The sequence below is a fragment of the Dermacentor albipictus genome, chromosome 2 (genome assembly GCF_038994185.2).
Source record: "Dermacentor albipictus isolate Rhodes 1998 colony chromosome 2, USDA_Dalb.pri_finalv2, whole genome shotgun sequence".
Classification (NCBI taxonomy): Eukaryota; Metazoa; Arthropoda; class Arachnida; order Ixodida; family Ixodidae; genus Dermacentor; species Dermacentor albipictus.
Genome location: NC_091822.1, coordinates 48380896 through 48394604, shown reverse-complemented (window position 1 = coordinate 48394604; position 13709 = coordinate 48380896). Strand labels below are relative to the sequence as shown.

Here is a 13709-nt window from a genome sequence, read left to right as displayed (position 1 = left end):
TTTATGCCTAGATGACGACAGAACAAACGAAATGCATTACAACTTTTTAAGAAACATCTGCAATATGCTCGCGAGAAATCTTGTATTGGTACCTTGTTCGCAATGTTACAGATCTGAATAAAGGTTTTCTGGTTCGACATGTATTGTGAAACAAAACCACATATAAAGAAAGGCAATAGACATTCTAAATATAATTGGCTGAATGTTTATCGGCAAATCAGCGCAAGGAGGGTTATGCAGAAAATGGACAAGGTATGACATGTGCTTCGTCTTTTTCTGACCAGCAAATATACCGGTTGTATGGAACAAAAATGTTTTTTTTTACTGGTATGCGAAAAATATGGATCTGCAGCTCTTGATCAACTTTGTATTATTCACGAATTAATGTTGCGAAGAAGAATGCTTTGGCAGAGTTGTCTTGTACGCAGCAAACAAACATGGCTCTGTAGCAAGTTTCTGTCTATTTTATTTATTTATTTACACATACTGCAGCCCCTGCTGGGGCTATAGCAGGAGTGGATAATACAATACATGAAAGAAATACAATAGGCAACAAAGAAAGTTTAGGCGCAGTGTTGAGGGAGTACAGACAAGAATTCATTTAATGGGAGAGAACAGTTGGTTCCTGGTAGCGAATTCCAGGCTTCAATTGTTTTAGGGAAAAAGCTATACTTAAAAGTATTAGTGCGTGCAAAAAATGGTGTAATGTTAAGCGCGTGATGTCTCCTACTAGAAGAGATTTTTGCAAAGGTGATATATTCATTACTGGAGAGGCGACAAGATGAGTGAATAATGCCATGAAAAAATTTTAAGGAATGAACGTGTCGCTGTTCGGCGAGAGATGTCAGGTTGAGTGAAGACATGACTGACGATGGCGAGAACTGGTGGTCATAACGTCGGTAGACAAATCTGATCGCTTTCCTTTGTATGGCCTCAACTCTGTCTATTTCGTACTGCTTGTAGGGATTCCAAACGATACTACCATACTCAAGTATAGGGCGAACAATAGTTTTATATAACAGTAATTTAGTGTCGCGCGGAGAATTAGACAGAGTACGACGTAAATAACCGAGTTTTTGTAGAGCTTTAGTCGTAATGGAATCAATGTGCTTTGACCAGGACAGGTTAGTGGTGAGCGTGAGACCAAGATATTTATATTCAGAAACCCATTGAATTAAATTATCATTAAATCCGTAGCTGAAAAGGAACGGGTTAGCTTTATTAGAGAAGGACATAACGACAGTCTTACGGAAGTTAATATTCATTTGCCATGTTTCACACCATTTAGCAAATCTGAGGAATGATCAGTAATTGTAGGCAGCCGAAAGATGTATGATCACATTATAGAAAGGGGCCATCTGTACGGGCCAATGAGGCACTCAGCTCTACGCTATTGTGTTGTGTGTTCGATGGTTTGCTGTTCCATAGGTGACTAATAAAAACAGGGAATAAACCACATTTCTTGCCTACTTTTGTTTTACCGAAACAAAATAGGCGCGCGACATGGCATGCTGGCTCGAGCATCCTGAACAGAAAAAGACAAGTTTTCACACATATGCGTTGCGAGTAAGAAAAGAAAATTAGAAGCCGAAGGGTGTCGAAAACAAATCTAAAAGTGTAAAACAATCTGAAAAAATAAATACAAGTGGTGTTGGTTTCCGCTGGTGCCTCAGAGAAAGTCGTTGGTTCGTCGAGCGCCTAGCAGACAAACTGGATGGCGCTTCCCCCTCGTGCATCAACAAAACCGTTGCCATGGAACCATGCTTGGTTCTTTCTGTCTTTTCCTCTGGGAGTTTGGCCTACGAAGCACCAGAGGAGACATTGGCGCTCGTGATGAAATTCCCGTTTTACCTAAATGGTATGCCAGCTGACATTGCCGTGGTTCTACTTTGTATCCGGACTGTTATTTGCTCATTTTTCTAAACAGCGTGTAAAGGTAGGACATGAATAAGCAAAGGGCTAGGCGCGTACCATCCGTTTGCGCCACTGTGGAGAAAGAATGTTACTATCTTTTTCCTGGCTACAGGCGCAAATATAAGCAGAATTCTATTGCGGATTACAAAGACTAGGACGTCAATAGCATCAACACGTTGCAGAAAATTGACTGAAGTAAACATATATTACCATACCGTTATATACCGTAGCATTTAATTTGTCTTCGGAGATGTTTGCAAATCAACTTCTTTGCATCATGTTTAAATAAGCACACAGGTGATTACAGACATCACACAAAAGTACACTTAAACACTTGAACAGTATAGGCAGCTCTGCCGTCTCTACAACTCTGGCTGGAGCAGTTGCAAACCACGGCAACGGCACTATAAAGCTTGGATCTCTGCCCCAACTTGAAGCGATTACTACACGTCAAGCAAATGTGACCACTTTAGCACATACCTATGTCTAAAAAAATATTTCACGAAGTACGAAAACTTTTTATTGCAGCTACATGTAGCATTCACATTTAGTCATCAATAGTAGCGCTTAAAATTTCTGCAGATGATTGAATGCGTCTGAAAGGAAACCCTGTAAATCCACGAGGCTCTTATCTTGAAGTGGAGTAGTGCAATATTGCCGTATCGCAATAACAGTGCACTATAACGTGCACGTTGGTGTTTTAAACAGCGATTTAATACTCTTCAGGTGTTCCGGACAACCTCACGCAATACCTCAAGAAACCTTTTACGTGCGCCTTGATATGGGGCAGGCAACACAGAGTGTTGGGCAACAGTTTTCAAATAGAAGTTCTGCGACTTTAGGCGAGAAAAGACGGCTCAAGAGCACATAGGTACATAGTTGAGAATAGGTGATATTCTCAAGTCACTATAGCGAAATTTCAACGTGCCTCACACTCCTATCTATTACGCAGGAATGTCGGCGTGCGAGTCGCAGAGTCGTTGTGGAACTGTCTTTCGTGTTGTGGGACGTTATTTTTAAGAACACGCTGCGACATTCACACAAGCTTGTGCGTTAGAAAATTTTGAGCCGTCAATGTCCTGCTACACATCCTTTAACGTTCACTGCTGTTACGCGGTACCCCGTTTACTCCCGTCTGTTCCTACGGGCACCACCACCGAATATGAGCGCACCTAGAAGGCCGGCGCCCAAGACCACAGCACCAGCAAGGGCCGCTGGCTGTATGTAGCTGTTGACGACAGTGCGGGCATCCAGTTCGTCAGCAGGAAGCGCTATGTCTAGTTCACGCAGAAGGTCTTGGGCCCACTTCTGGCAGTTGTTGTCCGTTAGATGGTATCGGCCGGAGTCGCACATCTTCCTCATGTACTGCTCAATGCGTGCTCTTGGAATGCGCCGCTTTGCAAGGTACTTCTGCAAGAGAAAGAAGTTGTTGTGGCTTATTTTATGCGAATGCATCAAATGGCTCAATGAGCGAAACGACAGATAAGTTTTAGTTAGCTGTGATGCCACGTCACGACCACTCCTCGGCTAGGTTCCCATTGGCCGCGACGCCAGGGTACAGCAGCTCTGGCAGTGGCGCACTAGGTGTTGCGTGACGGGAACGGGCATCGCAACGATGCCGAATCACCCTCGCTTTAAGAATCCTGCGTTATACGCGTGTTCCTTGTACGCGCAAGCTCTCACCTGTGTGCGAAGTACGCCTTGGTAAGGCCAAATCAAAACGCTCCAAGCCTCTCAACACGCTGGTTTGCCTGAGAGCAGTTCATAACTAATGATACTGCTCAGCGGTGTTCAATTGGAGATTAATGCTCTCGCATTCACAAACCATAAGTGCTTCTTAGGCGTCCTCGGATATTAATTTTTTTGCGCCATCCCAGGACAGAGGGTGAAAACCGTCAGGCGTACAGAAAAACGATAAAATGTGTAAAAGGTAGATGGGTGCACTTATGAATGTTTTTCGAATACCAGGCCAAGTATAAAGTAGGGAATATTCAAACGCCATGTGCATTACTGTAGCGACACTTATTTCGCTGAAATTCGGCAGGACGTCTGTACTGACTAGTACAACAAAACTAAAGATCAGCTTCGAAGGATCGGTTTTAAACACAACACCACTCATTGTTATTAAAAACAGCACGAATATTCTTTCAACATCTTTAAAACCATGCTGCAAACAACTTTCCAGAAATAAATTGCTGCGGCATGGAATCAAACTTTCCAAAAGCACAAAAATATGGCTTCCCGAATACAGCGAGATGTGGTGGTAAGAGAAGAAAAAAATCCGCTGGATTACTTATGTGCGGTAAAAGATATGAAAAGTGCCCGTTGCAACGAAAGCGTCACATGTCGTAGCTTAAATGATAGAAATGCTACATAACTAGACTGTGACATACACTACATGACAGGAAACAAGCACAATTCACAGGCTTCCATGTCGGATTCTGCCGCAAAACCTAAACCGAAAGTGTAATTATACATATTGTTTCTGCATTGCTCCGAATGCGTTCGTCTTTGTTATACTGCCGATTACTTGCCATGCTCTATTTAGCAAACGGTGAAAAAGAAATGACCATATTTTACTGGCCAGTTGTTGCGAAATATTTTGTCAGTTTCGACAGCCGAAAACAGCGGATAGTTTCCTAGAAAACAGGAATAATAATTGTCAGTGGTTACTTTCCGATCAATATTTCGAACATACAACAGTTGCCCACCCCTATTGAGCAAGAATGCGTAGAGAGTACAAAAGAACGCAATCAGGGATTAGTGCTTCTGGTATGCAAAGATGATTGCGTGTTCTATATCTAACGCTCCCGCTCACCAGCGTGACAATGGCGCGTCAGTCGGCCGGGAGCATGGCAATGGCTTCGCGGAAGGCGAGTTCCTGCTTCCCGCCAGCTTGCACAACTGCTGCACTCGCGGTCTTTTTTGCTGTACCTGACGCCGTACATAAACGGTCCGACATGAAATTTATATGGCACCATTCTTGCTATATAGCTCGGCTCCTACCGAAAAGTGGAGTTCTTTGTCGAGTGGTCATCCACCTCTCTTCGTGCCTTTCTATCTGACCGATGACAGCCATGCACGCTCTCCTGAACGGCTCATATAACCAATTTCCTGTGCGCATTGCTGTGCGCAGATCAACTGCTAACAGAATAGCGCTAACAGATCAGAAACAGATCATAAGTTGCTAAAAGTGCTAAAAAGAGACTTGGCATTCACCATCTAAAGGTAGGCAACACGTTTGTAAGTGCCTGCCATGCCGCATTGCCATGTTACCGTTATCATCTTTCCTCATTGTCACTGTAATGCTGCTGTCGCCTATTTTTTATCGAATGACCTGCCATATTGATGACACCTAGATGCGAGCCGATAAAACTGCCTGTTTAGCATCCCCATCGTTTCTTCTGGCGAAGGCCGTGTCACGGTCGGACAGTTAGCAAAAAAAAAAAGACAGTTCCGTGGCCTTCACAGTCTTTCATTAGACAATACGCGAACCTATTAAATATTCCCTTTGGGCAATATCAGAGTGTCCTACGTAACTTGCGCCAAAATGTCAAATTATGCGAGTGTGACATAAGTACAGAATGGAGGTGTTTTTACATGCCGTCTGTTGCAGCAAGCGAAACTGTTTGTGCATCTGGCCGAATTACATCATTTATTATTAGTTAATCAACCTATCAATTACATTCACAGCATAATTGTCAATAATAAAATTGGAGGCTATCAGCGAAAATTCCCGTCTATGTTTCTGTAGCCCAATACGGGCTACATATATATATTTTTCCCAAGCATTAACGAAAGCCTGAAAAACACGAAAGCGTGCCACGCAACCAGTTTGGCGGTTCCTTTTGCTTGCTTTTGCGGGCTTCTGCCAGGCGTACATGACTATAGGATACTACAACATCCCAATTGTTGCCATTGGCGGAGACGCTATGAGACATGTTTCATTTCATTTCATTTATTTTACCCTCAAGGCCTGTGAAGGCTTTACGGAGGTGAGTGGGTTATAGGTAAATTCAAGCAGTAAGTATTACAAGAGAAAGTTGTGCTAGTAAGAAGGCACAACACATCGGCAGTGGTAGCAGAGGCGAGTGCCACCATCTGACCATAGCGCGTCAACTACTCGACAGACGACAGATGCAATCCAAGCACGATCAGCATGACGTTTCCGAAAGGGGCCTAGCAAGTCCACACTAACATTTTCAAATGGTAAAGAATTTTGTTTCACTGGCTGCAAAACGTCTGCAGGAAGCGTCGCCGGCAACTAATGACATTGACCATCTGGATAACTGGCAAAGTGCTGTCCTGTGATTCGCATAACATTGATTCCCACAGGGCGTGCAATCTGGCGGATATTTAAACATTGAAATTTAGTGACGTCAGGAAACTCAGTAATGCTGGCGAGATAGTCGTCGAAGTCGTCTTTGTTAGCGTAGGAGTATGGTGACGAGAGGCGAGATAAACTGGTTCTGCATGTTTCTCCGGGGGAACTGTGCTCTTCGCGAAAGCATATCCTCAGTCTTTCTTTTTTCTTTTGAAATTGAGTCACCCAAGCAGCTTCTGATTTTCTCCACGCACCTTTCTCACGTGGTCATCATGCTCTAGTTATGTTCTAACCAGAGAAGTGCAATTCCGGTGAGAACGAAAAAGACATATGCAAGTTGGGCCGTGAGTTCCACCAATTGTGACCGCTTATCCTTTGATAATACTTCAGCCAGTCGCACACATCCTTGAATGTTTTACGAGAACAAGTGCGCGGTTCATTCTGAGCGATCCAACAGATGACTTGCATAGGGTACTTAGTGTCACCTTGCATGCTTGTGTCATGGCTACCGCCAGCTGTCACGGAACATGAGTCGTGCATGTTCATGTCTTCAGGCGGTAGTCCGTCCAAGCGGGCCAGGGAAATTTGGCCAAGGGAAAAAATCCCCTGACTATACAGTATGTACATAAGCACAAAGATGTTTGTGTATGTGTGGGTGTGATTTATGGGAAGCTGGTCACGTGGTAGAGGTAGAAAAAGGGATAAAAGAACTACGTATATAAAAGGGTGCGGTCATGGCCAGAACATTCAAGTGTGGAGAGGAGCTGCGATAGTAGAGAAGTCACGGACAAAGTAGCGTCAGTACGACGCTAAATCGAGAAAGCTACAAACGTCTTTACGTAGGGTTAGTTTTGGGAAATGCAGTACGGTAGGAACTTTGTCGCAATCTGGCTCAAAACTGTGCTTGCTGACGACGTGACCTAATAGTTTGATGCTGTGGCACGCAAGTCCACACTTCTTAGTATGTATGCCTTGGCTAGACACGCGAGAACGTCGTCTAAACATTTCAGGTGCTGGGAGAAGCTAGACAAAAAGATGACAATGTGGCCCAGGTAACAAAGGCAGGTTTTCTGTTGGTAGCAGCGCAGTACGGTATCGATCATTCGTTCAAAGGTAGCTGGCGCACAGCACAGAAAGAAGGCATAACAATGAATTCGAAAAGGCCATTGTTGCAAACGCCGTCGTTTCTTCCTTGGGCTCATGTACTGGGATCTGCCAATAGCCAGAGCGTAAGTCGAGGCTCGCGAAGTATTCGGCATCTTGTAAGGCAGCCAAAGAATCGTCAATACGAGGCATACGATAGACGTTCTTACAGGTAATTTTCTTTAGCGCTTTATAATCGACGCAAAAGCGCACCGTGCGGTCCTTTTTTTTAACTAGAACAGAAGGAGTCTACAAAGGGCTTGCGGAAGGCCGTCTAACGTTCCGAGCGAGCATGCTGTTGACTTGGTCTTCAATAACCTTGCCTTTAGAAGCCGATACACGGTAAGGGCAGTGGCGAATGAGACGGGATCCGCCTGTTTTGATGCGATGAGGGGCCACCGTTGTTTGACCCAAGCCATCCGAACAAACGGTAAAGTAAGTTTGATGTTTCTTTAATTTTCTCAGCAAGGCATCAGTATGCGTTCAGCTGAGATCTGAGCTCAAAGTGACTGTGGCAGCACTGGGTGAACCTTCTGTGGGCGTACATCTACCTGTGCGGGGGACGAAACAAGTGAAGCAGTGACGACACATACTGGTGCGGCGTCGATAAGGATGAACGCACTGGATCCCTCCGGCAGAAGTGGTTCTCCTGTCGTGTTCTAGGTGGTCAGACTGTCGCAGCTGCGTCAAAAATGCACTAAACAAGAGGCGATAGCGATTTTTCAACAAATGCAGTATAGATAGGGGAAGCGACTGAGTCGCCGTCTATATTGTTTATCAGAGAGCTTGGTGTCCCTAATATGTATAAGTGGTTGTTCGCACAAAACGACAGCCTACGCAGCATGCAAGAAATCGCACCTTAAGATGATCGGATGAGAGCACGACGGAAGCACAGTAAGCTAGATATGATGGCGAATTCCGTCGATGAGGACACGAGTGGTACACTCTCTGGTAGGATAAGTCGGATTGTCATTAGCGCCAAATGAGAGGGGGCCAACATAAACAGCACTTTGCGGAGACGAAAGCACAGTTCACGACGAATAACAGAGGTGGCAGCACAGAGTCTATAAGCGCGTCCACAGAAACACCTCCCATAAAAACAGCGAGTAACATTGCTGGGCCAGCACGAGAAATTATGACAGTTCGAGCGCAAACAGTTCCTCCTCCGAAAAGTGCAGCTTCTAGTTCTCCGAATGGCTGCAGAGAATTCTAGGCAGGACGCAGGGGTGATGAAGTACAGAAGAACGGTGACGGAGAAGGATGACGTGAAGAGCGAGAAGACCGAGACATGCCTAGGGAACGCGGAAGTGAGAGTGAGCGACGTCACGGTGATACATAGGGTGTCGCTAGGTAATAATAATAATAATATTTGGGGTTTTACGTGCCAAAACCACTTTCTGATTATGAGGCACGCCGTAGTGGAGGACTCCGGAAATTTTGACCTCCTGGGGTTCTTTAACGTGCACCTAAATCTAAGCACACGGGTGTTTTCGCATTTCGCCCCCATCGAAATGCGGCCGCCGTGGCCGGGATTCGATCCCGCGACCTCGTGCTCAGCAGCCCAACACCATAGCCACTGAGCAACCACGGCGGGTAGTCGCTAGGTAGGCGTCGGATTTGGGAACAGACTCTCTCTCATAGGCGGACTAACCACGTCGTTCATCTGACCTGATGGCGAAGATTCCCTTGGACCATCCATATAGTTGCTATCGCAATAAAAAAATAAAAGATATAAAAAAACACTCCACTGGAGCTGTCTCAGTATGCCTAAGAATTGGGCCACCTCTTCGTCTACACGCAGCCCGGTGTCATTATCAAACTTGATCTGACCAGTACAAACAGCTTATCAATTTTTTTCGGTCGTTATCGACATTCAATGAACTCGATGCGACCCTTATCAACTCTCATGATTTGTTATGAACATTATCGCACTCGATTCGACACATTAGCCATAATGGTTGTTATCAACCTTATCGCAATCGCTCCTATTTTTATCAACCCTTTTCAGTTCTTGTCAACGTTATCTGACATGAGACGACCTTTATCAACCCTTATCGGTCCTATTCAACCCTATCGGACGTGACCCGACCGTTTTCAACCCTTGTCGGTCGTTATCAGCCTTATCAGAATTGCTCCGTCATTTGTAAGCCCTATCGCTCTTTAGCACCTTATCCATCTGCGTCAAGCCATTATCAACCGTGATGACACCCATAAGCGCCTCGTCGCTCCTTATTAACTGACTGACTGCTTATTTGCCTGTGTTGCGCGCGGCAAAGGGCATAAGCCATCAGAGATCAGTGGCATTTCGGTAGCTGAAGGAATGCCCGAACGGAAAGCACATCCCGGGGCCACCGGACGCATTGGGGATGCGGTGCGTTTAGCAGTAAATTATGGCAAAACCGAAATTTTCCTGACATCTACAAGGCTCTAGGTCGACTAGAGATGTCATTCTAGAGATTGCTTTTATTCCACCGTCACCAAATATTTCAACAAAGCCGTAATAAAAACTGTTGTCGCGTGACATTTGTTTTATACCGCAGGTACAACACATTCATTGATTTATTTATTTCTTATTTATTTATTTTAATACCTTCAGGGCCCACAGGGCGTTACATAAGGGAGTGTAAAGCATACATATAAAAAAAATAGAAAGCAAAGTTAAGCAACCTATTCAAGAGCATTTTCAAAGTCACTGGGGTCCGTAATATATACAATAGAGGTGGGGAAGTAGTTCCAATCATTATAAGTTTGAGGGGCGAAATAATAAAAGTGTTGATTATTGTGACAACGAGAAACAAACACTTTATAATGATTATAACACTCATATGCTTCGATCTATTCACCTTCTGGAAGCATGTGTGTTTTGCCCAGTGGGTAAGACACTGCGCTTCTGAGCTAGGCGGTCGTAGGTCCAAAACTCACCACTGCCAACGTTTGTCCTTGCGAATTTGTTCTGTTTTACTTTATGGAGCGCCTCGTGTTAAGCTTTACGAACGGACAGACAGTCCTATTTACAGATTTCCAGAGTGATCGCCTAAAAACTCTTACGCCATTAAGAGCCGTTCGTATCATCATTCTAAAGCTGGTAAAGCGCAACATAGAAAGGAAGAAACAATACGAGCCGGCGAGATAATTCGTGGAACTTGCCAATAAACCAGTTGGAAGTCAGCCCTCTGTTCCTTTATCTGGCCTGCTCGGCTTGTTTCTTGCTTTCCATGTTGCGTTGTACCAGTTTTAGAATGCAATACCAACTTGCCCAATCTTCAACCATAGTGATAGTATCATCATGCTCTCCTATATAGTACCCCGCAATAAAAATGCAAGAGTGAAATGGGGCCGATCCTAAACGGTAGGAGCATCCGAAACTGCAGAGCTGATTTCAAGAGCACAACGCCTCAAATATAGTGTTTTGCTTAATGTTTTTGGCAAATGGTGACGTAGTAATAGGTATCGGTGGTCATTGCTTACTACACGAAATAATTGTATTTTTGGTAGTTAACGAAACATCTCAAGTACGCCCTACCAAACACATGCCCTCACAAGAACACGTGAACGCAGTATTGTCGGGCTCTACTTTTTTTTCTTTTAAATCGTACTGCGGAAGCTCCAATTACAGATCACCTACGTTTCAGTATTGTGCTCCGTAAACCAAATTTCCTGGCATTCTGCTGCCTATAGAACGTACGCAGAAGCTAAATAATTTATTGCCTCACCAGAAAATATGTGCGCCGTACCTGTTCGTAGCGCAATTCATTCGAAGCAATACGCAGCGACGGGTAATCAGGTTGCTATGTAGCTGCAGGAAATAACATGTTTCCTGAGTTTCAGCCACCCCCTCCCAACTGCCGTAATTAGCCCAAGCGACGTCAATAGGGCGAGCTATGTTCTTGGCTACACAGGTCGCGTCATCGATAATTGTTCCAACTTTATTTTTAACATATGTGGTTCGTAATAGCTGGAAAGTTGGTTAATATGTTCTTACGAAAAGGTAACAGGAAGAGAATACAGAAAGACAATTTATTATTACACTCAAGCACTTCCGACACACACCAAGTGTGGTCTGCTTGTGTTACAACGTTCTCCGTGTTGGCACGAACTGCGCGGTTCATGTTGCCCTCAAGCTTTCTTTTTGCGAGCACGATGAAACGGCCTTGTTAACTTGTGGGGCGGCAAATCGAGCTATCTGCGGCATTTCATTCTGCGACATAGTGTCCCTCTGCAAAGCAACATGCCAGCGTAGTGGCTGCAGCGTATCGTTCTCTCGGTATCCGATCGGCGCCAGTCCCTACACGTTTGCGGTCGTCACTACACGCCGAACGATTTTTGATCGATCCAAACATCCTCTTACGTATTATTTATGTAAATTACTTCCAATCCTCTCAGGCTACGTTGAAACTAACCCCGGACCATACACGAGTTCAACACTTTTGAAGATTTTAGAGATTGTTCAACCACTGGTCAAAAATTTGGAGGACGCTTAAGCTTCGCCTTCAAGATCCCTGACTGCTTTTCACGCTTCCCGGCAACTGGAGCGTATGTAACCATGATATTTACCTAGAAACGCTTGCCGCGAACGCTGTGCACGAAGCCGAGCTTTGTGATGGAACCGCGGTCTCTTGCGTGGGCCGCGATGCGGTTACGATGCGGCGGAGGCGAGCGCCACCTGCAGTTAACGCGAGGAAGCGGGCACGCCGCTCCGTGGTCGCCAAGACAAATCGCGCCGGCGCGCGAAATGACGGACTCCGAGCCCGGTTCGTGCTTGTGAGGGGGTTTCTTTCGAGTTTTTGCGTAACAGAATTATGTTTTCCCCTATAGTCCAATTACAATCCGAGAGCTATCAAGTTTGTAGGTTCTCACTAGAAAACCACAAGAGGAAATTTCAGTCTGTCGTAATTTGGGACGTTGTTTCTATCGTTCTGTTGTCTGTAGTGTGACGTGCAGCAGTGTGACGTCCTGTAGTCGAAAGTACTGTAGTTCTTGATCAGTACTTAATTAAAATTGACAGAGACCTCTTTAATGCTATGAAAATGTGTTAGTACAGAAAAGAAAAATATATAATTGATAAAAAAGAACTTTCCGGCTGGGGATTCGAACTCGGGACCTGAGGATCCTGAACCCAGCATCTCACCATTGCAACGCACCGAACGTGGCTGTAAGCGTACATCTCGGCTATATCAACAGTAAGAGTCTCTGCCTGCGTTGATGTTGACATTTACATTTTAAGAGCTAAGGTGCGCTTTCACTACAGCGCGTCAACTGCCGCATCTCTAGAGGAGCACAAGTGTTGTCATCATCGCCAGGTACGTTATCAGGTGCTAGAACATCAATTTTACTGTACGATGTCCATATTAAATAAGAAATTCAGAAATAGACAACGGTGACCGGGGACTCTGTTAGGGTTGTTACTGCTTATTTCGATAGTTGTCTCTCGCTCTTTACACTTTTGAACCCGCATATAATTCGTGTGTTCAATGCAAAATAGCTACATAAACGTTCGTGGATTTGTGTTCATTCTGACAGCATACTGGCTTCTCATGGCAGACCCGAGGGAGACAGCTTTTCAAGCAACTTTGTGGAACAACCCAAAACTTCTTTTTTTGCTTAAGCTTATGCAACGCTTCTGGGAGATTAACTAATGTGTCAGCGTAACGGCACATGTAAGTACACAGGCTTGTGTGCCGCGTCCTACCAAATAAAACAAAACGGATACGCTGTCATTCCCGCAGATGGTATGATATTGAGCAGCAGCCGATTTTGAGGAGGCCGCCAGGGCGCTTCTGGTGCCTCATCGTCACGGCACATTTATGGTAATTCGCCATAGCGACTATAATACCTGTGTTGGTGCTATCAGAATTACCGCCTTCAGAGAAGCACGATTGAATACCACGCAAGAGAAAAGTGCAGTGTACGCCACCAATGCGAAACTTACAATCTTAAAGCATCGCGACGGAAAGCTCTTCTGTTGTGGCATCGGAACTTATGTCACTGCCACAGAAAGTGGCACATTTCTAACGCCACGACAGAAAATGTGTAGCCCCGACAAAGATTTCCTGTTGCAACGTCAGAATCACTGTTACGTTAGAAAGTTGTTGCGACTTCATAAACTCTTGTTGTCGCGACAGAACGTTTCTGTTGCGACTTCAGAATTCTTGGCCGTCGCGACCGAATGTTTGTTTTGCAACGTCAGAATTGCTGTCGTAACGTCAGAGTCTAGGTCACGATAAAAAGATGGTGTTGCGACTTCAGAACTCTTGTCATCGCGACAGAACGTTTCTGCTGCGACATCAGAATTTCTGTTGTAACGTTAGAAATGTCTGTCGCAGCTACA

General features: G+C 44.9%; 1 protein-coding gene across 5 annotated transcripts in view; it reads right to left on the bottom strand.

The window, feature by feature from the left end:
- Window positions 1-449: 449 nt before the first annotated feature.
- LOC135904257 (uncharacterized) overlaps window positions 450-13709 on the bottom strand; it is an 82360-nt gene continuing 69100 nt past the window's right edge. For 4 of the 5 annotated variants that reach the window (XM_065434879.2, XM_065434878.1, XM_065434880.1 and 1 more), the window contains exons 3-4: window positions 3087-3324; window positions 450-1799 (exon numbers count right to left, since the gene is read on the bottom strand). In XM_065434879.2, the coding sequence (XP_065290951.1) occupies window positions 1699-1799; window positions 3087-3324 (339 nt within the window). In that variant the 3' untranslated portion in view covers window positions 450-1698. Of the gene's footprint in view, window positions 1800-2420; window positions 3325-13709 lie in introns of those variants that run through there. The other variant, XM_065434881.1, reaches the window with a different exon arrangement.